This window comes from Hydra vulgaris, chromosome 02 (assembly GCF_038396675.1).
Source record: "Hydra vulgaris chromosome 02, alternate assembly HydraT2T_AEP".
Taxonomy (NCBI): domain Eukaryota; kingdom Metazoa; phylum Cnidaria; class Hydrozoa; order Anthoathecata; family Hydridae; genus Hydra; species Hydra vulgaris.
In genome coordinates, this window is record NC_088921.1 from 39,325,724 (window position 1) to 39,351,959 (window position 26,236).

The 26,236-nt window shown below is 29.1% G+C and overlaps 1 protein-coding gene and 1 long non-coding RNA gene across 3 annotated transcripts; one reads left to right on the forward strand and one right to left on the reverse strand.

Moving 5' to 3' along the window:
- Window positions 1-15,358, forward strand: LOC100203929 (transient receptor potential cation channel subfamily A member 1). Its single transcript, XM_065790840.1, has 4 exons — window positions 1-602; window positions 9,356-9,603; window positions 13,652-13,777; window positions 13,873-15,358. The coding sequence occupies exons 1-4, from the start codon at window positions 143-145 to the stop codon at window positions 15,307-15,309; spliced, it is 2,271 nt and encodes a 756-aa protein (XP_065646912.1). The 5' UTR covers window positions 1-142; the 3' UTR covers window positions 15,310-15,358.
- Window positions 15,359-20,748: 5,390 nt separating this feature from the next.
- LOC136076927 (uncharacterized) lies at window positions 20,749-24,709 on the reverse strand. Of its 2 annotated transcripts, XR_010636692.1 has the most exons (5): window positions 23,991-24,709; window positions 22,241-23,328; window positions 22,018-22,130; window positions 21,843-21,914; window positions 20,749-20,862 (listed from the first exon to the last, which is right to left on the reverse strand). It is a non-coding gene; the product is annotated as an uncharacterized LOC136076927 (long non-coding RNA). The 2 variants fall into 2 exon arrangements; XR_010636691.1 differs by having other exon boundaries at window positions 22,241-24,709.
- Window positions 24,710-26,236: the final 1,527 nt, after the last annotated feature.

Sequence of the window (26,236 nt, forward strand, 5' to 3'; positions counted from 1 at the left end):
TTTTTTTTTAATAAAATTAAAAATTCTCGATTAATTTTGAGTTTGACACAAACACAGCTTTTCAAAACAATCACCTTTTAAAAAATGCAGTTATTGATATAAGTTTATTATTCTTAGAAAGATGTTTTAGTTAAAAAGGTAAATGAAAAGTTCTCGAGTAAGTCCTATATTTTCCGTTACACTAAATCAACTTAATCAACCAACACAGGTTGATTGTAAAAAAGATCATAAATATCAATCTGGAAATGAGAACATAATTTACGAAAATGAAGTTGCAAATTTTAACTCGCTACAAAAATATTTTTCGTTAAAACACACCCAACCACCTATACCACTAATTTCGGTTGCATTTAATGAACCGTGCAAAAAAAATTTAGACAAAGGTATTATACCAGATATAAATGATGAGACGTTGATAAAATTTTTCTCTGATCACAACAAAAAGGATAAAGACCACAAAATATTGGTTGACCATCAATATTTAAACGAACTACTATTATCTAACATAAATATAAATAATACAGACCGATATGGACAGAGTGTGATGCATGAGGTGGCTAGAGCTTGGGATACCGAAGTAGCACAACTTTTATTAAAACATGGTAAATTTTATTAAAAAAATAATTTTAAGCTTCATAATTTAACCAGTAGTGATACAAGTATATTGCAGTGATGTTTCAAAATTTGCATTAACTTTTGCACAAGGAATCCCAAAAACCTATTTGGTTTTAGGGCTAGTAGCAATATGCATATATATTGTAAAAGCATGCATATATTCATGTATATATATATATATATATATATATATATATATATATATATATATATATATATACATATATATACATATTTATATATCATGCATATATCATATATAAGGCCGACGCGATGGCGTGTGTGTGTGTGTGGGGGGGGGGGATGGAGGGTGACACCTCTTTTCCCTCCTTTCTCTTCTATCAATGATTTCTTTGTTTATTTAGTCGGCAACTTTGACCCTTATAAACAAGTCAGTCGGCAAATTTATACAAACAGTCGGCAAATGTCGACTAAATAAGGAGGTTGCCAATACAATTTTACGAGGACCGTAAAATTGTATTGGCAATCTCCCACGTGACACCTACTCGCGCTAACCCTGATCATACATCATATATCACATATATATCATATATCACACTAAGCACCAGTGTTAGCTTCATTTTTGTGACCGTAACGAAACGTAACGTAGTCAGACTTCATCTTCCCAAAAACCAAAATTGAACGTAACGAAATAATAATTCAACGAAGTTGAACAAAGTTGAACGAAGTTGAACAAAGTTGAGCAGGATAACTTAAAATATTGAAAACTTCATCACCAATTTGCAATTAGTAAATATATATGAATGTTGCCTCAACTAATAGTTTCAACCTAAGATTAGCAATGGTATTAGGTCAATTTAAGATGTAAATTAATTACCTTAATGCATGAAAAACTAGGATATCAAATGTACTAAATCAAAACTGAAAAAAGATAATCAGGACTTAATACTGGCTATTCTCACATTTGGGGACCTACATTTTATTTATTTTGACTAATTTTTAGTAAAAAACAAAAAGTTTAGTACTACTATTGTAGCAATACAAATCAGTGGTTTTTAAAAGTTAATTAGGTTGTTCAAAAATGTATTTGGTTCAACTACGTTCAACTTTGTTCAACTACGTTTAACTAAGATGATTAATACAAAAATACCGTAAATAAACGTAACGTAATTGAAACAAAACTATGTTACGTTTATTTACGTTCAACTACGTTCAACTTTGTTGACCGTAGTTAAACGTAGTTGAACGAACGTAACACTGATGCTTATATCACACACACACACACACACACACACACACACACACACACACACACACACACACACACACACACACACACACACACACACACATATATATATATACTGTATTCGATTGAAAATGACTCGTTTTGTTGCAATATAATGCCAAAATATATAAAAATATGTTGGCATTATATTGCAGTTTATATAAAGCCAAGATTGTATATCAATATTGGCTATGTATATCAAAATGTGGACATTTATTACTAGTGCAATATTGTTAACAGTATTTAGCTAATATTGAGACAAATGTTGTACCAATATTGCGCGAATAATGCTTACTACTAGGATTGCGTTCTTAGACGTAAACTTTGATAAGTTTTTTAAGAGTTTTTGAGATAAAGTTTGATTTTTTTTATAAATTTGCCTCAAAATGAATTTAAAAATAAATAATACTTCCTCCGTTCCAAAATACTGCTCCGGTTTCACGTTTTTTTTTGTTACAAAATACTATTCCTATCTGATTTTATTACTAATTTTGATGAGAAAAAAATCAAATGTTTTTAATAATACAGATTTTTGAGAAAATAAAAAGTTATTTAAAAATTGTATTATGGGCGACGGTGACCGGTGGCCGAGAGGCCATGTCCCCCTCCCCAGACTTTTTTTTTAATGTTTTTTTCTTTTTTTGTACCTAAGTAGATTAATTGTAGTACATTATTTATTAATTTATGTTTTTTTTGTGCGCCTCCGCCCTCCGCCCCGCGCACCCTCCCCCCTTCCCTCCTCAAAATGTTACGCCTTAGCCTATGTGCATATACACACAATTGCGTAGTTATATACCACAATAAACCAAAACTAGGCTATCCTTCTATCTTATTTTTGTATATTTATTTATTTACTCGTGCTTATATATGAAAATATAATAAACTAAATCAAAAATCCAGATTATTTATTGCTGTAAATATTTAAGGTTATTTTTTAGAACACTTTGTTCGACGAAAAGAGAAATTGGCAAGTTTCCTTGGTTGATTTATTAATTCTATAATACTGAAAGTCAATGGGGGAGGTTGCTTGTAGCAACTTACCCCATTGACTTTCAGTATTACTGACATACAATATTGAAGCGACAAGAAAACTTTATTAAGTGCACCGCCATCCATTTCGTCAAACGTTTCATGTACAAGGTTGATTATCTTTTCAACATTTGAGGGGCTGTTACTGAAATATTTACTTTGAAGTGCTCTAAAATATCCTAAACCAAAGATATTCATATCTGGATTGTTTGATGGCTAAAAAGTTAAACGAATACCAAACACATCCTGAGACGCGTTTAGAATAAGTTCTGAATCATCAAAGGCTATATGCGGTTTTGCATTGTCCTGTTGTATATAAATAGTTTGATTCCTTTTAATATGATTTTCTGGTCGTTTTGAATGTATGGTTGGTAAAACATTATTTAAAAGCATGTTGCGATACTCAAACTTATCTACAACCATTGGAGTTGTAACTAGTGTTCCCTATGCCATTCCCCAATGTCAATCTTTCCATCAAACCATTTATTTGTATGTTGGTCAAATCTTGGTCTCGCAACCGTGGCCAGGAACATCATTTTTATGATAAAATTCTTTGATTTTACGTGTCCGTTTTTCATCTACATGAGTTGTGTTGAACATATTTACAAACTGAATTGTACCATTTGCAAAAAAATTGTAAGTGAGAAAAAATAAATTCAATACAATCCCAGCGGGCACACAACGTTGGAATAACGTTGAAATAACGTTGATTGACGTTGATCGACGTTGATCAACGTTATTTCAACGTTATTCCAACGTCGTGTGCCCGCTGGGATGCTTCCTATTTTGATCTGTTAAAAAGGTTTCACAGCTGACGTACACACTCTCAGATCACCAGTCTTAAGTCAACGATAAAGAGTTGTTGTTGGAATATTTGAAGATCTTGCCAATGATTGAATGATTTTACGCTTGTTCAAAGGGATTTTACTGGTTCTTCCTTTTAGTTAATGATTTTTCTTTTTTTGTCCACATCTTCGCTTCTTTTTGGAGCACACGTTTAATGACATACTTTTTTGTCCATAATGCCAAAAGTTACTGATTGTTTTAGTGGAAAGACTAAATTTTTTAGCATTATTTTTAATTAAGCTTTAATGAAAAATACTGCAAAAAATTAATTTTTCATAATGCTTTGGAATAACCATTCATTGTAAACCACTCTGCGTTGCTCGTTTGTAAGTTTACATGTATCTCTTTTTTTAACTTAGTTGCAAATTTTTAAAGTAACAAAAATTATGTTAGCTGTTTCTAAAGTGAAAATATATTGTTACTGCAGTAAAAAATTCAATAAAAACGACACAAATTAAACATCTGACTTTGTTTGTTACATAATTTAAAACAATTAAGTTATCTATTGACCATAAAGTATTTAATAAAGTAACTAAATAGTTTAACCACTATTAAATAATTTATTACAGGTTAAGAATTTTTAAAACGCTGTTACTATTTTCTTTTTTCCACTAAAAACGATAAAATGTTATTGAACTTTTAAGTTTATACCGTAAAATCGCCTAAGTTCGGTTCATTAAGCTTTGAACATTTATTTATCACGCATAAATAAAAGTTTTAATTTTTTTTCCTGAAACATACAGAAAATTTTATTGATAATTGATATTGTAAAAATAAAAAAATGAAAAATAAAAACTAGTACTCAATATTTAATTTAAAATGAAAACATCTACTTTGACCGAACTTTCATTACCATCTCATAAGTTCGGTCGCTATATAAATACTAATAACGTATCACAAAGTTAACGTCACAAATAATGAAAACTAGTTTTTAAATGTTTTTTATTGTAAAATTATGATATAAATTCAGGTAATACCAGTAACTAAGGTGGGCGTCACCCCGGGCTCAAAAAAAAGTCTTTTGGGCCACCAAAGAAAACATGAAGGAACACATAAAAAAAGGCCTTTTTAAATAAAATTAGTAGTATTTTTAATTTTTATTGTAATTAGTCAACTATTTTATTACTTTGGCCATTATCACATTTGCTACGCCACTGGTAAAAAAAGTTAAAAATATATTCTTCAATTAATTTAAAAAGGTTTTTTCAATTAGTAAAAAAACACTGCTTCGCTTTCAATGAGTTTTGTATGTTTATTGGCAATTCTTGCACATATTGTTGACCATAGTAGAACAGCAAGATCCACAGAACCAATCGTCACAGGATTCGCAACGCATCCATAACTGTCGTGGAGCTGTTATTTTATCTCCAAAAAAAATGTCACAAACTTAATATTTTTTAGAACTCAAAGAACTGTCAGTTAATTTTAAAATTATTAACAAATTTATTATTCAAAGAAAATACCTTGGTGTGTATCCATCATAAAAATGTCAAAATTTACTGGTAAACTTACAGGTCAAGTTACCGGTAAATTATACATTTGCAACGCATCAACATTTCACAATACTACTGCTAATTGTCTCCTTCGTTGTTCATCCGTGAATGACCAAAGTTAAACTATTTCAAAATTTCACAAATTTTAATAAAAAAAGTAGTTAATTTTCAAAAATTAATAATTTTTTTTGTAAATATAATTAATTTGGTGATTCTTAATGATGCAAAGATTAAATATGATCATTTATTTTAATAATTTAATAATTTGCCTATTTTAGATTTTAATAGTAAGCATTTTTTCAAACTGTTGTTTTGCTAAAGAATTATTTCAGCAGATTGCATTTAAAAGTTTTTTTTATTTTTTATAGATTTATATTTACGAACTAAATACAAATATTATTTGAGAAAAAAAAGTTTGTAAAATTTGAGCTTTGCATGGTTTTAATATATTTTTTCTTAAATGACCGAAATTACATAGTGGCCAAACTTAATCGATTTTACGGTAATTCATTTTTAACAAATCGGATCAGTATTTTGAAACAAAATATTTCATAAAAAAAAGTCCTTTTTAGAAATTAATGGTGTATTATAATAATATTATCGGAATAAATTGTTTATAACATTATAGAAAAATATCTATATTTTATATAAAAATGTGTTTAATTAAAAACATAATTTATTTTCAATAACTCTTTATGTTGAATGCAAATCGGAGCAGTATTTCGGATCTCAGAGAGTACATTCTTCTATTACATACATGTGATACGGAAGACGATATACTGGCCGCATTAACTGATATGAATGAAAATAAAACATCACTGAGAAAAGCTGCATTCAAGCATGGCGTTGCAATCTCAACGCTTAAAAATTGCAAAAATAACAACAACAAAGGCTTCCATGGCTTAGGTACAACAGCGGTACCCTTCAATGAAATAGAAAGATTGATGGTGCATGCGTTCCAACTACTTAGTGACTGGGGTTATGGTTTAACCCGAAATGAAATCCTAGAATTTGTATGTAGCTTGTGTAGAATTCGTATGTGACCTTAAACGCGAAGATTAATTGCACTTATTCAAAAATGGCAAGCCTGGTAAAGACTGGTTTTATGCCTTTATGAAAAGATGGTCAAAAGAAATTTCAACAAGAAAAGCGGATAACTTAGCATCTAAAAGAGTCACTTCTTGTACGCAAGAAATAACTGATCGTTATTTTATATGCGTCGCCAAGCAATATCAACAGACTGATTTAACTTCTGAGTCGCATATTTGGAATTGTGATGAAATAGGTTTTTCAGGTGATCAAGGCAAAGTAACCGTAGTGTGTCGAAAAGGAACAAGACGTGCATTTATACTTAGTCGCAACAATGAAAATATTCATTACACTGTAAAAAATTGTTGCAACGCTGATGGGCATTTTGCACCACCATTTGTGATTTACAAAGCCAAAAAAAACTTTTGTCCTGACTGAGCAATAGGTGGTCTAGTTGGCACCAAATATTCAATTTCAAAATGAGTTTGGATGGAGTACGATACGTTTATTGAATGGCTGAAAGAATTATAGCCGAAACTGAGCAAATTGGTGGTATTCATATTTCAGTATTGGATGGGCATACAACTCACAACTTTGGAAGCGGTATTGCTGTGCAAAAAACACAATATAATCTTGAATTGTCTACCAGAGCATTCTTCACATATTCTACAACCATTGGATAGAGGTGTCTATTGTCATGTCAAACAAGCGTGGAAAGAAATTCTTACAAAGTATTACAAAGACTCAAATGTAAGAATTTAGATAAACAAAATTTTCCACCATTGCTCAAACTGCTGTACGAGAGTGGTAAATGTTTTACACGCTTGCATGCAAACGCTTGTTTCCAGAACACTGGCTTATTTCCACTTAATAAAAACAACATAAATCATAAGGCATTAGCAATCACACAAACGTTTAATTCACCTTCATCAACTTTAGCAGCCTCTGCAGCACCGACACCATCTTGCTCAGGCATATTTTAATCATCTTCAACAGCCGCCGCAGCATTTCTTGCAAAAACAGTATCGAGATAGAATTGAAGCAGTTTTTTCAAGCCAGAAACCAATCGCATATTAAGAAATCGAAGCAGTGCAACATGTCAAAATTTGGCGGAAAATGTATTACCGAAGAAATGCGATCGAGTTCCTCAAACAAAAAGATGAAGAAAAAACAACAAAGGAAGCCGTGAAAGTTGCTAAACTTAACGCAAAGCGTAGATTCTCTATACCAAGTGCTCAAACGCCTGAACATAACAATGCTGATCAACCTCAGCAAAACAAAAATGAAGAGCAAGTACCAGCAGCCAAACAATTAAAAGTTGGAAAATGTAAAAAGTGTAAAGTACAGTTACACATTGAAATGTTGCAATGCGAGAATTCGATGTGTCGGGAACGGTTATGTAAAGAATGTTTGTTGCAAAAAATGTAAAAATTTAAATAAAGCTCCTTAAATATAAATTTTTTAAAAAAATAGTAAAAAAAAGTTAAAATTTAAAAAATTCAGCGTTTCCTCAAGTGTGGGGTTTTATCAGAATGTCGCCTAAAACCGAACTTTTTTTTTTCTTTACATTTAATATTTTCGATAATTTTATTATTATTTTTTTATCATATATTTATATTATCTTATGTAGTTTTTTATTACCTATTTGATAAAAAAAATAAATAAATAAAAAGATGAAAATAAAAAAGTTATTTAATTTTTATTGATAAGTGTACGGTTTGACCCGATTTTACACTATTTGTTTTAATTTTCTCATTTTCGCGTTTTTTAAAAATCGAAAAAAGTTATATAAAAATTAATTAATAAAACTAAAAAATAAAATAGTTACCACTGCATGTTAATAAATGAATAACTCATTAAATCTCAATCAATAGTTATCGTTTAAATTTTTCTTAATTTTTTTTTCAAACTTTGTTGATGCAAAATTATTAAAATGGTTATACATAAAGGTCATGTTGAAATATATTAATTTTGGGTACATTCACTATTTTCATATCCCTCGTTAGCGGTTTTGGGGTTTCTCCAGTTCTATATTGATATCTGCATATAATAAATAATATCACTATTGAACATAAATAGTTTGGTATCATCAGCATACACATCTAAGTTGAATTTTTAAGATACGTAACAAGTCACTTAAATAGACTAAAAACATGAGGATCAATTATTGATCCTTTTGGTACTTGATATAAAATCTTTAAAGTCCCACTATCCTGATTGTTTCCAGTCAGTAAGGTAACTAATAACCGATAAAAAGGTTTAATTTTTTATATTATATAACTTCATTTTTAAAAAATATAGTATAGAGTGACTCCAGGTGTTAAAAGCTTACGATAGATCAATAAATATTTCGATCTGTTTATTAATAAAATTGTAAATTGTAAACTGTAAATCTTATCTAATGTAAACTATTCAATGTAAAATAAAAGTTTGATTTTTTTGATTAGAAAAGAATTATCATAATTTTTTTAAAAATAAATTTCGTTAATAAGCAATAAAATTAACAACAAGGATGTTATTTATATTTTACGAAAAGCTGTCATTTAGAGAATAGCGTTCTGTCGTTGACTCTCTTCTTTGTCTCAATTAAACAAAACTTTTTTTTAAATGTGACGATGAAACAAGACTTAAACTTTTTTTTTTTTTGCGATGCAACTTCATGTAGAATTTTAATAAAAGATCTGTCGGCCCTGTTTATCAATTACTTTTTTAGCTATGTGACGAAACTATGTACCAATTCAGTCAAACAAGCATGCTGTGGCACAGTGGTTAGAGTTCTGGCTTAAAACCAAGAAGTTTAAGGTTCTTCGCCGGCTCTAACCTTATATGCGACATTGGTAAGGAAGGAGGCGTAAACTTCCTTGTTAAATGCTCCTCCGCGGTACTCTGAGATAAAAATGTAAGGACTTCTGGGAGCACCTTAATAACCACAACAAAACAAATATATATTTATATATATATATATATATATATATATATATATATATATATACAAACTAAATAATTTTTATAGCACTGTAAATGTTCATTTCCTCCTCCTCTAATAAATCTTTATTTTGTTCGTAAATAAAAAATTAAATATTTTTTAATTCAGGAGCCGCAATCAATCAACCTGACATTCTGGGAAGAACACCTCTTCACGTAGCATGTTCAGTAAATTATTCAGAAATGGTATATTTTCTTATCAAAAATGGAGCAGACATTGATAGCAAAACCCATGGCGATGAGCAGAAGCCTATTCATTTTGCAGCAAAAAATGATGCAGTTGACTCATTAAATGTATTGCTAAACTTTGGAGCGAAAATTGAAGATCGTGATTATAAACAACGAACAGCTTTACAGGTCAATTGTTTTTTAATTTTTATTTTAATAGCAGAAAATTGTCTATTTTTAAAATAAAAATTAAAAAGTTTATGATATGCATTTCATAGAGTAACTTAAGATACTCTATGAAATGTATTATGCATTATGCATATCATATATATGCATTATGCATATCATATATATGCATTATGCATATCATATATATACATTATGCATATCATGAACTAAAAACCTCGTAAAAAAAGAGTTTTGTCTGCAAACCTAAATTTCATCGGTAATCTGTTTTCAACTAATTATGACTATAAACTGTTCTAACCTAATCTTCAGCCTAATCTTCAACCTTCAGCCTAATCTTCAACCTTCAGCCTAATCTTCAACCTTCAGCTTAATCATAACCAATTATTAATAATCCTGATTGATAAATCAATCTACTTTTAACACATCTCTACAAACTTTAGCCTTACTTAAGGTTGGTTTTCAAATGTGATAGAAAAGCCCAGTTAAAAATATACCTATTTAAATAAATTGTAGAAAAATAAATGTTAATAAGAGACTTAGAGAGCTCTCTAATCAATTTTTTCATACATTATAGTTTTTTCATACATTGTAGTTTTTTCAAACATTATAGTTTCTTCACACATTATAGTTTTTTCATACATTATAGTTTTTTCATACATTATAGTTTAGTACATAATTTAATAAAAATTATGCATTGTTAGAAAAATCGTGAGATAAAGGAGTTACATGCATGTTGTCTTTCCCTTGGATCCGACAAACTTGTTACATCTCGTTTTTATGTAATACGTTCTTACCATTCAATTTTAGGTTTTAAAGATTCATATTTTATCGAAGTTTAACAAAAGTTTTTAATTATTATAACTTTAAAAATTATAATTTTTTGTAAATGTTTTGTAACTACTTGTATAATTGAGTACTAATTCAGTTCACTGACAAAAGCATGTTACATGTTGAAGACAAAAGTATATTTTATATAATAGACAAAAGTAACCAAAAAGTTATCACCACCACCTAACTGTTTCAAAGTATCTTTCACAAACATTCACGATCTTCGAAGTAACTTTCCATTAGTTAAATCTTACTTTTTTCAAAGATTACCAGACTTGCTTGCTCTTTGTGCGACTAATTTAAGTTTGGCTGTTCCTTCTTCAGATCCCAGTACTGATGGCTACTATCGTTTTATTCTAAAAGATTTTATTAGTCACATGTTTCGCTTGGATGTTTACTAACGCATCAACTCACCTTTTGTCGAGAAATCAGGTTTGAATCCTCTGACCATTCTTTTATATGCTTTTGCTTAGCACTTCTTTATTCTATCATCTTTCTCTTTGTTCTTTATCTTAAGTCTGTACTCTTTTAGCTGCAATTTCTGATAAAAATGATCATACCTTTACTCTATACCCCTCTTTAAATATTGTTGCTATTGGGAAATTTAATGCTTATTACACTGAATGGATTTTCTCTAATACCAATAACCCTGCCAAAACTCAACTTCTGCATTTCTCAATCTCTTACTCAGATAATTAACGTTGTGACTCGTTTTTCTGACCACTCTAACTACTTACCTTCACTTCTAGATTTGTTTCTTGTCTTTTACCCTAGCTTGTGTTTAGTTTCTTCTTGTTCTTCTTTTGGTGATTCGGACCATGTAATGATCTCTATAAACGTACTTCTTCTTTGGACTCAGCCTATCATCCTATCATTGCACTACTTACTACTAACCTAAAGCTGAATGGGATTTTTTTCGTGATTTTCTTTGTGACGGTTGTTGAACTTCATTTTTTTTTTTAATTTTAGCAACATCTTCACTTCAAAGAAGGCTGCAAACAACCACTATTAAAGTTGGAAGTTACTGGAAGAGAAAAGATGAAGTTTATAGAGTAAGATAACGATTAACAGACGAATTAAAAGATTGCAAATTGTATGAGTCAGGAATACAAGATGAAGGGAGCGAACTCCAGAGAATTGATATTCGAGGAAAAAAACTAGACAAATAATATTTTTTGGAGCACTCGGGAACAGTCACAGTAAAAGAATGAGAATTACCTGAATGACGAGTATTACGAGAATAAATTTTAATAGAAGGCACAAGAGACGCTAGCTCTTTAGAGCAGTGTTCTAAGAGAAGTAACATTACGACAATGTGGTAACGGTGCATGGTGGGGGTGCAACGGAATTGGCTGCAAGAGCAGGTCCAACTCTGTTTACAATGCATTTTTGCACCTTGTCAAAAAGAAAAAAGGGATAATTGGAAGATCTGCCCCAGATATGACAACAGATATGGCAACAGTATTCCATACAAGGACGAATTTGAGATTTATCGAGATGAAGAATAGAATCCTGAGTAAGAAAAAGGCGAGCAAAGTAAAGAGATTAAACTTAGCAGATGCTAATTTCGCAATAGATTTGATGTACGGTTTCCAAGAAAGATCCGAAGTAACATTTAATCTTTGAAGACGAAGGGTAGATGACTCATTGAGTACATTACTGTTCATAAATATAGGAAGATTGAGTTTTATCTGAGTTAAAGTTCACCAGCCAACGAGAGCCCCATGCTGTAGAAGAAATTAGATTCTTTTCAAGCTCAAATGCCTTCTCCAAGCAATCAGAAAGTGTTGGGTTTTTATCAAGACAAGAATAGGCAAAGCATGTAACTATTGGAGTCCTTACGAATAAAAAGGAAGATAAACATCAACACTAAGATCACAAGATGAGACAACTGAACTCAAATTAGTCTTACAAAGAGCAAGTAGCTTTAGTGAACTTTGCAAGAAATAAGACTTAACAGAAGAAAAATTACTTCTAATTTAAATCTCTTCTAATTTAAATCTCTTTCTACTTCATGGTTTTTACAATCTTATAAAACTACTATTTCAAACGCCTTTTTTTAAATTGCCACAAATCATTGTAAAAAGGTACTGTTTAATACTAAGCTCCATTATTCTAAGTATACTAAATCTCGCCTTGTTTTAATAAGTCTCTAGAGCCTAAATTGTTGTTTCAGAAAATAGACTCAAGAGGCTTATGGAAACTCTTCAACAGCCTCATTATCAAAGGTAAGTTGAATGTCCTATATTTAATTTATGAGTCTGATCTTATTACCTTTCTTAAGGATAAGGAACAACTAATTGCAAATAACTTTTCTTCTAATTTGACTCTTAAATCTAATGGCGACACTCTTCACGCCAATCCAGTTAAACAGGTTAATCCATAGTTAGACAAATTATTCCGTCTTCAGTTACTAAAGTCATTTCTCAATTAAACACTTCTACGACTTCTGGTCCAGTGGTCCTTTCTTCTGCGACTCGTGGTCCAGCATTCCAGCAATATTCTTACAAAAGTGTTCTCTAGAACTCTCTTCAATTCTCTCTAACTATTTAATAAGCGCTTGACTGAATCTTGCTTTTCTGTCTGCTGGAAAATGGCATCTGTGGAGAACATTCTAACCCTTCCAACTATCACCCGATTAGTCTTCTTTCTATTACCAGGAAGTTTTTTGAGTCTTTAATCTAATCTTTTACTGTATCTCGCAATGCGTGCTCTAAAAACTTTTATTTGTCTAGTTTTTTTCCCCGCACTTCAACCCTTTGGAACTCTCTCCCATCTTCATGTTTTCCTAACTAATGCAACCTACAACTTTTCATGTTTTCTGTCAACCGTTTCCTTGGTCTTTAACTCTATTTTTTTTCCTTTTTAACTTCCAACTTAATAGTGCTTGCTTGCAGCCTTGTTGGGAGTGAATCAGAATTTAAAAAAACAACTAATAATAGTACAACTTGTTTGTGTAACAAAAGCAAAATCAGTGGATTCTATAGACATTTTTATCAAAAAAGTATAAAGAATAATGTTTGTAAATATTGTTAAAGGATAAAAATTTATATCACTTTAAAATTTTACTATAGCCGTATTTTGCTAAAAGCAGCTCTCGTTGTGCAATGCCTTTAACAAAATTTGGCAAAAATTAAAAACTACAATACTGATCATTTGTTTGTAAAACAAAGCTTTTGTAAAAACTTAAAAAACCTAATTAAATTTTTCTTTTATTTAGCTAGCTGCAGAGCTTGATAGGTCATTTGCAGCAAAATATTTAATTGAAAATGGAGCAGATGCTAGTGTTAAAGATAGTAGCAACATGGCTGCGATGGTACTCCTTATTAAAAAAATGCCAAACAATGTAACTTTTAAATCTAATTTATTGTATGTTTTTAATTTTATTTCCATTTAATAAAATTTTATTTTATTTAATTTTTTTTCTTCCATTTAATTAAGGCTTTACTTGCACTCGACCAATTCCACAGCATAGATCGAAAATCACGCACAGAGCACTTTAACTTAAATTGTCTTACTTTACCAATAAACGAGACATCTTGTTTTGCAAAGTCACCCTTAGAGATTACAGTGGAAATGAAACAGTACGAAATTTTATTACATCCGGCAATGAACGAACTAATCAAAGTTAAATGGGCAAAGTTTGGAAAGTTTAGTGCACTAAAAAGTATTGCTTCTAATTTTGCGCTTGTAATTCTTTGGACAATTCTAATGTGTACAATGCCACATAAAAAAAGTTCAATGTATACAGGTAAACGAGAATATTGGGGGCCTATTGTCGAACTTATAGCAGTGAACACATTAGGAATAAACATTGTATTGGAAGTAAAAGATTTCTATAAATCTCTTACCAGGTTTAAAAAGTATAAAAAATGGCGACAAAAAGAAATTCGTAAAGATTTAAAATATTGTCATAAGAAATGGCCAGAAGAACGTACTTACTTAAAACAAGAGATACGCGAACTCAAAAACTCCAAACTATCATATATGAAAGATTATTGGAACATTTTTGACTGGGTTACGTATTTTTTGATGGCATTCAGTATATCTTTACATTTAATTGAAATGGCGAGACAAAACAAGTATTCATTGACAACAAAAAAATATTCAGCCTCAGCTCTAATGGTGTGCATGTGGCTTCGCCTTCTTAAATTTGCACGCCCATTCAAACTACTTGGTGTTTTTGTGGTAATGTTAGGATATATTGTAAATGACGCACTAACGATACTGTATCTAGCGATGCATATTTTCATTCCTTACACAGCTCTATTTTATATAAATTTTGGAATGTACAATATTACAGATTACTCAGTTGGGAGGCTACAACTGTTCTATAATATTTTTCAAATGGCGCTAATGGGTAGTTATAGTTACGATGAAATTGCTAATCAAGATACAGTATTAGCAGAAATATTAACAGCTACTTTTATTTTTTTTGCTGTAGTTATAATATTGAACATACTAATAGCTATGATGTCCAATACCTTTCAACGCGTGTATGATAATGCTAAAGCAAATGCTTTAATGCTACGAGCTGCATTTATAATAAACGAAGAAATTAATATGTCCCGAAGTCAGCTTATTCAACATTATGAGTGGATCAATGCAAAATGTTCGCCTCAAACTGTTTATTACAACGAATCGAAAGTTTATTCTCGCGAAAATAAACTTTTTTCTCAAGAAAATGATTTCATTAAAACTACAAACGAAATAAACAAGAAAATTGATAAAATGATAAACACAATTGAAAAACTTCAATTTCAGATTAAGAACTCAATGCTGGAAAGTCAATCTTATGTAAAACCTGAAGCAGTTGAGACACAATTGAAAAGCCTGAAGTTGATAAATAATAAGACTGACAATGAGTTCCAAATATGAAACAAGAAAAAAAAATTTTTTACCAAGTTAATGCATAATTTTTTTTTCTTATTAGTCTTTTTTTGTAAAAAACCTAAAGCAAAGTTCTAAAACGGCATCAAATTTACACCTTTTAAAAATATATAAATCATCCACCTGTCTCTCTAATAATGTCAAAAAATAAATTTTTGCTAGAAAATGTACCTTTATAATGATAAGATATACTTGTGTTTAGAATTCCAGGGTCCTATTATTTTAGGAATAAAAATAAAAAATGTCAAAAGAACGTTCAAAAGACGTTCAAAATGTTTGAAAGGCGTTTAAAAGACGTCTTTTTTACGTCCCATACTTACTGGGCAATTGATTTAAATTTTTTTTTATTATTTTGGGTAATTCACTGGGTAATTGATTTAAAAAAATTATTATTATTTTATCATAAAATATTTAAAACAATATATATATATATATATATATATATATATATATATATATATATATATGTATGTATATATATATACATTGTTTTAAATATTTTATGAAAAAATAATTACAATTTAAATTTTTAGCTCTTTTTACAACATATTCTTATGCTCATTTTTAGAGCAAACAGTATCTTCTTTATGAAATTTCCGAGAGAACTTGACAACCATAGTTTTAAGAATATAGAAATACCCATAGCTCTCGCTAAAATACCAATTAAACAGCCCCAAGGAGACTAATAGACAAGCTGGAGGAAAAACGAAATATAGTTTGTAACCTTTGAAAGTCGTAATCGAAGTGGATTAGTCTCTTATCAACCTTCGTAATAAAATAATCATTTTTAAAATCCTTGAAACCAGGAAAATATCAAAGCTTTAGACAATCTCAACTACTTATTTAAACCTTTTTCTTATTTAAATCCTTTTCTTCCTCGTTTAGCTATAAGTTTGTTAGGTTCTTAAAGAACGTTTTTCTGGCAAGGAACTTATTATATCTCTCCAGAATTTTATTTTGTGTTGTAGTACTTTTGCTAGATTTAAAAACATATTTTAAATATAGATAGATATAAAATACTACCAAAAATTCTGATCTAGACATTTATAAATTCAATTCTAATCAAGAAACTTATAATTAGTCGAAAAATTAAATGAGAGTGATAACGAAGTAAAAACTACGTATTTTTACTTCATTCTTACTCAAGCTATATTATAACTCTTTGATACCACTAGTTCTCGCTTGAATACCGATACCTCAAACTCTTGCTTGAAAAATAATAGCTCCAACCTTTGTTCAAATTTACCAATACCTTCAACCCTCGTTTGATTACCAATACCTCCATCTCTTGCTTGAATATGCCAAAAGTTTTTTGATTTCATCCGTAAAATAATCAAATTTTATCGTTCTAGAGATAACATATTACCAAGTATTTTAAATATAAAATACTATTATAACAATATATTTTGCTTTTTTTTTTTATCGTTTTTTTAATTTTTATCAGTGATTTGCTGTATAAATACACAAATACAATAATTATTTTAAAATAAATACAAATGGCCGGGGCAAGAAGAAGGCACATTTGGTTACCAAGCCCCGAGAATTGATTCCGTAAAAGATTAATTACGCACATCATATATAATTGTTACCAATATACATAAAATAAGACTCTCTTTTTGAAAAGATAAAACAAAAAAGAAATAAAGAAAGAGAAAAAGAAAAAATGTTAATTTTAAGAATATGAAAATATCAAAAATTTCAAAAACTTTTATTTAATTTAATTGATCCATTTTTAAATATAGCAAACAATATTTATTAAATTTAATTTAAAATAATGAAACAATTTGTGAAATAAAGTGAAATAAAATGAATAAAAAAAACTTCGTCACCATTAATTGGTTTAAATTTTGCTTTGAATTCGTCAAGAGTTTCAAGTGTTTTAAATTTATTGTTTAGAATTTTATTCCATACCATTCCATTTAGTCCTCTTTTTATTCCATACCATTCCAATTTTATTCCATACCATTCCATTTAGTCCTCTAATTTAAAACTCAGTTTAATAGATATTTAAAACTCAGTTGCTGCAAAAAAAATCATTGAAAACTCAGTTGCTACAAAAAAAAACGTTCGGGCTGAATATAGGTGTTGTTTGAGTTAAGTGTCTATTTATTTATCTTATTTATTATGAATAACGAATCTAAAATGTTAAGTGCTATTTTTGTATTTAACTTTGGAACCCACTATTTATTTTCTTATAACTCTCTCCCTCTCTCCTCCTCCAAAAAAAAAAGCTGCTTAAACTTTTATATTATATTTCTGGTATATAAGTACAATTAAGTCGACCAGCTTTTGTTTCTTACATTGCTATTTTTTTGTCTTTCGTTTTGAAAACTCTTCAATCACATCATGAAAGATTTTGAACTAATTAGAAATAGAAATATTTATTCGTCATTTATAAACATTTTACAATGATCTTGTTTTACAATTTTTTTCAATAAAATTTAAATAAAAAAATTAATAACGACAGAAGCAAGTAGAAGACGGAAGTCTTGTCACCAAGCCCCTAAGTTCTCATTATATAAATTTATAAATACTTGTTATATAAAACAAGTTAAAACATAATTACAACAAGAATACAACAAATTGCAAAAATTGAATAAATACATACAGTAAGAAATATTACAAGATTTTTTATTTTCATTTAAAAATACAAAAATATGTTTGTGTCTGTTAATTCAAGTAAATACAGTTTAACTATATTTTTAAAACAATTTATTGAAGTTATACTTTTCATATTTTCATTAAGAACTATGTTCTACAGACGAGGCCCTCTATATGAAATTGAGTAATCAGATGTTTTAAGAGTTGACTTAGGTAAATTAAAATTATGGATAGAGCACCTCGTTAAGTATTTATGATTAACTTTTAGAAATCGTTTATTAAAGGATTTTGGAAGCATGTCATTTTGATATTAAAACATGAATAACAAGTTTTGGAACACGTTTAATTAATAGACATTAAGAGCTTTTATTTACTGGAGTAACGGCTCGGAGTGAGCGTATTTATGCACATTACATATATTTCTTCTGGCTTGTTTTTGCTTAATATATATATATATTTTTAATGCTGAAGGGCAAGTACTTTCCCAAGCAATATTACAATAGCTTATGTAGCTATGGGTAGAAGAGTAATATAAATTGATTAAACATTTTTTACTTAGGTGTTTTGTTTTATGCATAATGCCCATAGTTTTAGAAATTTTGTTTTCAACTATCGTAATATGATTTTTCCAATTAAGATATTCATCAAATATTATTCCTAAAATTTTAAATGATGAAACTCTGTTTACTATATTGTTATTTATTATTAACTGAGGAAGTTGCAGAGACAAGTCGTATTTAGATTGATGATGAAATAAAATGTACTTAGTTTTACTGGTATTCAAAGAGAGTTTGTTTGATTTAAACCAGTCATTTATGTTTTCCAGCTAACGATTCTTACAGCTCGTTTTGCTGAAAGATTATTTTCTCGACGCCCTGTAAAGAAACCGCTGATTTCACTAAAAAATCAGAAGAAAAGACTCCTGTTTGCTACATCTCATATTGACTGGAATGTGCAGAAATGGCGAACTGTCCTGTTCAGTGATGAATTGAAGTTTAACATCATTGGGAGCGATGGCATTTGCCGTGTACGTCGACCGGCCGGAAAACGCCTTGATTTACGTTACTGCCATAAGACCGTGAAGCATGGTGGAGGCAATGTAATGGTCTGGGGGTGTTTTTCTGCTAACAATCTAGGTCCAATACATCGAAACGATGGAATAATGGACCGTTTCATGTATAAAAATATCCAGAAAGATGTTATGTTACCTCATGCTGAATGGAATATGCCAATAAAATGGGTTTTTCAGCAAGACAACGATCCGAAACACACTGCAAAAGTAGTCAAGCAGTGGTTTCAAGATAACCACCTATTGGTGATGGATTGGCCGCCTCAATCTCTGGATCTCAACCCTATCGAGAACCTGTGGGAGATCGTCAACCGCAGAATTAATCGTGAAGGTATTCGTAATAAGGATCAACTGTTTGAACAAGTCCAAAAGGCCTATGCAGCGATTCCACAAAGTTTCATTGATCACCTGATCGAATCTATGCCTCGAAGATGCAAGGCTGTGATCGACAACAAAGGATTTGCTACGAAATATTGATAGCGAAATACAGCTTGGTCAACATTTTGTCGAGTTGCACTTGTTTTGTCCAGAAGGAAATCAACTTTTTTTAATACTTTTGATTAATTTATTAAATTTCGTGTACAAATAATGAACTTTGTGATGAATAAAACTTGAAGAACTTTGTCTCTAAACAGTTACATAGTTATTTCTTAAATTGAAAATATGCAGCACTTTTATATAAAGAAACTAAATTAGCATTATTTGGTTGCACTCGTTTTGTCCGATGCTGTATATAGCAGGGGAAAATATATAAACCTTAGGCTTTTGACTTTGTTGTCTAGTTTTGTTTAATTCCAGTTTTGAACCCTGTTAAATCGGAATCGGGTTTTAGTTAGAAACTAGACCTAATTCAGTGGTGTATCTACGAGTTGCAGGGCTCAAAGACAAAATCATCCACGGGCTCCTTATTATTTGATATAAATTTCCGTCTGGTAATCTTTTCCTCACTGTAATTTAGGTTTTGCATGGCATAACACGCATAACCTGCTGTTAAAAGTTGAGCTCATTTGAAGTTGCCACCGATTATTGTGTCATATCAATCAATAATTTTGTCAGCAGTCCTTTAGCACATTCTGAGTGTTTTTTAAAATTTATGTTGTTTTTTTTTAAACAATGCATGAGTTTACAACTGTTTTTGAAGATTTATAAACAGCATACGACTTAAGATAACATTAAGTCCGAAGCCAATTGAATAAGTGGTATTTTTATTTTGTAATGCTATCCCAGCCGGAAAATAACGTTGAAACCTAACGTTAAATTTACGTTGAATTAACGTTTAGAATAGCCGTTTTATTACGTTATTACATCAATCTAAATACGATTTTAATAACGTTTTAATTACGTTGAATTAACGTTTTTAATAGCCGGTTTAACGTTGATTTATCAACGTTAAACCGGCTATTAAAAAACGTTTTTACGTTTTTAATTTATAAACCGGCTATTAAAAAACGTTTTGTTATCACAGAAACCGTTGATAAAAACCGAGATCACCATCAAAACGCAGAATGCATGTCCAATAGTGCTGTTGCACTTCTCTATTACATTATTAAGGTATATTACGGATATTAAATCTACTCATAGTCTATACTTAGACTATTTAGAACTTTTTCAGTTTAGTTTAGTTAAAATAGTATTATTAAAGCAAGAGATAAAAGTTGTTTTATTGAAAAATATATTTAAATATTACATATATTTACATATAATTGAATAAGATCTACAAATAATTGAATATAATCTACATATAATTGAATATAATCTACACAAATTTCTTCTCTTTTCCATCACCTTTTTGAAATAAAGCGTATTTTAGAAAATCAACAATATTCCATTAACCGAGGTTTCTTTTGCTCCATTGAATACAATAAAAGAAGCTGTAAATAAAAAAAATATATTAAAAAAAAATAATTAAAAAAGCCAAACTTGAAAAAAATATAATGAATGGAAAGGTGTTACATCTTATAAAGATATTCCATTTACAAAGCCATACAAATTAGTGTTTCTAAGTATATTTTTCTACCTTTGCCCTTCATATCCACGGAGGTCATAAAATTTTTTCGAAAAAACTCTGAATTTTTAAAAGGTAATTTAACTGTTAGACAGGGCCGTCCCGAAGTGGTTTCTCATGGGGAAGGGGGGGGGGGGATTGTATGTATTTTTTGCCAACTAGAGACACACACACACACACACAAAAAATAGGCTCTCAATATTTGCAATTACCCAACTATAGTTCAAAACTTGCTAAATGTGTCAACTTAAATGCTTATATAACAGCTTTGGGAGGGGGTATATATTAGTAGAAAATCACTTAACAAAATTTTTTTTTCATTTTACACTGAGTTTAATCAATAAAGACTCATCAGAAATGATGAGTCTTTATTGATAAAACACAATGTAAAATGATAAAAAAATTTTGTTAAGTGATTTTTTACTAATACATAATTGCTCTGTTCTTTTAAGAACAGAGCAATTATGTATTAGTATATATATAATTATGTATTAGTATATATATATATATATATATATATATATTAGTATATATATATATATATATATATATATATATATATATATATATATATATATATATATATATGACGAGATTAAATAAAAATAACTGCATGATTTTTCACTACTAAAAGTTTCATGCGTTTAGCAATCATCAGGTAAAAAAATACATGTAATTTTATTTTTATTTAATCTTGTCAAAAAATCAATTATATAGCTCTGATATCATCCATTGAGCACTCTTGCTGAATATATGCTCACAGTTAAATTAAACTTATATATATATATATATATATATATATATATATATATATATATATATATATATATATATATATGTATTTACCTATAGATTTGATCAATGAACAATTGGAGGTCAGGTGCATTGACACTTTATCTAAATCTTTGATAACTGAACCTGTAAAATATAATTACTAATTTATGATATAAATTAAAAAAACATTTTTATTTTTAGGTGTAAAAATTTAAATTTATAAAATCAAAGCACATAAAACTAATACATGCATGGGAAATTCTCTTTGTTTATGTTTTCTTTTTCGTAAATAGACATTCACATTATAACATTTTTCTTTTGTAGTTGTAAATTCAAACTTTTCACAATCCTGTTTGCTTTCTGTGGAATTGAAATAGTTATATGAATAGTTATATATTTTGTATCAACAATATAACTCTTTCTAACAAAACTATTTAAAAAATAATAATTATAATATGTAGATGTAATACCTGAAGAAAATTTAGTTTTGATTTGTGGAAACTTAAGCCAATTCTTCTCAGCATTTTAGTGCAGTCAATGCTTTGGTACCTGGAAGTCAATAAACAGTTTTATTACAAATCCAATTAGATGGAAGTACACCTTTTTCTCCTTGTAAATCTTCATTCCAAACAACTCCTTTCCACATACTTGATTTTGAAAATATTATATGAACTATTAAAAAAAAAGGAAGAAACCATAGTATAAGTGTACTAATAGGCCTGGTTAAACTAGCTAAATCTTGACATTTTATAACCATGATACTTGCTAAACAATAATATTAGTAGACATTATTAGCAAAGATAATATTTTTTTTATTTTATAAATTTATTATATTTTAAATTCATTTTTATGAATATATTTATTATTCTATTAATCTGCATAGTTCTGAATATACTATGTTTAAATAACTAAAGGCATCAAAGAAAAATAATGAAAGAATCCCAGGTAGCTAAAACATAATTAACTACATGAAAGTAATATGGAATATTGAACAAAAATAGATAGTATTCATCACTAATATACAAAATATAATATAAAGTTTATCATAAAATATCACACAACAATAACTTAGTTTGATTGAAAATATAAAAGCAACAAAAATTAAAAAAGAAAACATCTCAATAAATAATAAATTATCATTCAAACAATTTTGAAGACCAAATAATAACTTGTAACTTATTTTTTACACATCTTCATCTAATAAACATTAATATTAATATCAATTTTTAATACCATATCATTAGTATTTTTGTTTTTATTAAAAATAAAAATACTATATCAGTTAAGCTTTTCTTATTTTACTTAAAACATCAACTCAATCCTACGTCTTTTTATAACTAAAAATTTTTTTTTTGTAATATTGAATTAACACTGAAAACAAAATATTAGTAGACAACAAGAAAATATTTCTTTATTGAAATATAAATAAATATTTATAACAATCAATCTAATTTCCTTTCTTTTCCACCACCTTTTCGAAATGGAGCGTATTTTAAGAAGTCAGACAAAATGCCATCAAGTAAAGTTTCAGTTGCTTCATTGTATTGAATAGAAAAAGCTGTAAATAAAAATAAAAAAGTTTTATATATCTTATAAAGGTATACCTTTCATAGCATCATATAGTCTGGTAAACTTCTGTTAGTATAAAAAGAAAAAAATAATCAGTCCTGATCTGAACAACAAGTTAACACCAGGAATAGCATCTGGTTGTAAAAATTGCCTAACCTCGCTCATAATGTATTATAATCGTATTAACGAAAATGAAACTGTAGACATTTAACATTATTTGCCCTTAAACCATTGAAATTATACTACAAATAAGAAGCCATTGTTCTAATATATACAGTTATAAGTTATTATAAGTTTTGACATAAAGCTGTAGACATGAAATTAAAAAAAGTTTAAAAACTAAATGATATAACTATTTAATAAACTACTTATTAAAACTCACTCCTGATGATTGTGTTTTTTTTGTCATCTAATATCTTGTCCACTTCAACAAATTTAGCTACCGACAAAATAAAACTTATTTGGCTTATAAATTCACTATTATAATCATGCTTTGTCATTGTGTTTTGGGATTTCTTATATCAGTAAGAAAATATAACACTCTCTTTTGAAACTCTATAATTTAAAACAGTTTTACAAAACAACTTTTGTTGAACATTTTTACAAACCTAATAAAATTAAAAATTCACTAAAAAATAATTAATAACATACTGCCTTCAGCCATCAAGAACTTATTAACGTTATCTAATTTTGGTACTCTGTTTCCTTTTTTCTTATCCTCACTGAAAGATAAAAGAACTTTGCTTCAGGCTCCAAAATCAGTTACTGTCGAAAGCAAGTGTGGTGGTCAATACTGTTATTTTGGGTCTTGAGACTGGTATACAAAAAGCTGTTTCTGCAGATAGCATAAGGCTTCTGCTATCAGTATAGCTAACAGCTTGTTTACTTATTCACGTGAACAGCAGTGCTCTACTGCCATTTCGCCAGTTTATGATTAAAAGAGACATCGTTTTTTTAATTTCTTCTGAGAAAAACACAGTATCATTGTCACTTTGAGACAAATAATCATAAAGAAATTCTTCACTTTCATAATCGCTTTCCAAATTTTTGTCTTCTTCTACTTAACTAATACTTTGTGTAAATTTTGAATTGTCATTATATTTTTTTGACTTTCTCTTCTTCACTACTAGAAGATGATTCTGCCAGAGCTAGAACATTAGAGTGGCATTTTCGCCAGTTTCTTAAATAAGCCATTAATTTCTTTTGTCTTAAGAACAAGTAGAAACTTGAATACTAGATAAAACCTTTTTGAAAATTCAAAATTCAAAATTTCACATATAAACACCATCTGTTTTGCAAATTATACTAAAATATTGCTTTATTACTTTCTCCCTATAACTATTTTTACTTTTTTACTAGCACCAATTCAACGGACGGTTTTTTTTAATTAAGTTTTTTTGTCAACGTTGATTTATCGTTGAAACAACGTTAAATAAACAACGTTTAAATCGTAACGTTGTTTTAACGTTGAGACATATTTAAACAACGTTGAAACAACGCTTCAACCAAATTTCAACGTTGAAACAACGTATAGATGCCGGTTGAGATGTTTCCAGCCTAATAAAAGTATTCCATTATTTTGTCACTAGGTACGAATTTAATTATGCTTCATACATATTTTTTAATTTACGCTGGTGATAATGTTGTATATATAATTATAGATTTAGTTTTAATTATATTAAAAAAAAAATATCCCTAAAAGTTTTTGACACTCTCTCTATATTGCCCTCTCCTAATAACACAACAAGATTATCCAAGTAAGGTAAATAGCTGCTTGTTCATAAAAAGGTATATTTTTTTATAGTTATTTTATTTTTTGATTGACATTAAGATTTTTATTTATTTATTTAATTTATCAAAAATAATTAACAAACGTTGTTTTTATATTAGTGCCAAATGCGAAGAAAAGAATCACCCTAAAAAGTGTTACACGCTACAGAATTCTTTCTAAAACTTGTATACATGGAAAGCATATTTATTAGCGAGCTATTTTATTAGGGCTTCATAACGTTAAAATGATAAGAATGCAACAAAGACCTTATTTTTTTAGAGAAACATTATTTTATTCGTATGTTTCTCAGTTTTCAGTTCTTTGGATGACTTTGTTCATTCTTGTGGAGCTAAATAACAGCAATTGAAAAAGAAGGAAAAGGTGTGAGTTAAAACAAAGGAAGGAAAAGGTCTGAGTACCGATTAATACAAAGATGAAGCAAGACAAAAGCGCAAGAGGAACCAAAGACGGGATTATTGTGATTCAGAAAATCTCGAATTACCGCCTTCTAAGAAGTTTTTAAAAGTTAATTAATTTTATCTACAGTTGATCAGTTGTTAGCTTCTCTTAAACAGAGGTCTAATGCATATGACACAATCAGCAAAAGGTTTGGTTTTTTTTAACATCTACAATCTTTGTCCAATGATGGTATAAGAGATGGTATGAGATCATGTTTAATTTGTGTGTGAAACATGTTTTTAAGATGTTGAAGCTAACAGCCAAGATGAATTTATTCACTTTACTTCTCTGTTTACCAAATTGTCACTGCCCAAGGAAACTGATTGTGTTGAACTGCAAATGTAAACCTTTCTAGTTAAGAATAACTTGACAGATTTAGCTTTTGCGAATGTCTATACTGTGTTGAGAATATATTAGTTTCTTATGGTAACGAACTCTATTAGAGAAAAAACTTTTTCTGTCCGTAAAAGAGTTAAGTATGAACTTAGATCAACAGTGGGACAACCTCGCTTCAATGATTTAGCTTTATGCATTTAAAGGTAAATACATAATAAAGCTTACTTAGATTTTACTGCAGTGATCAAGAAGTTTGCTTCAGAAAACGCCAGAAAAGTTGAATGTGAAAGATCGTTTTCAAAGTTAAAGTTAATGATGAGGTGATTGCGAA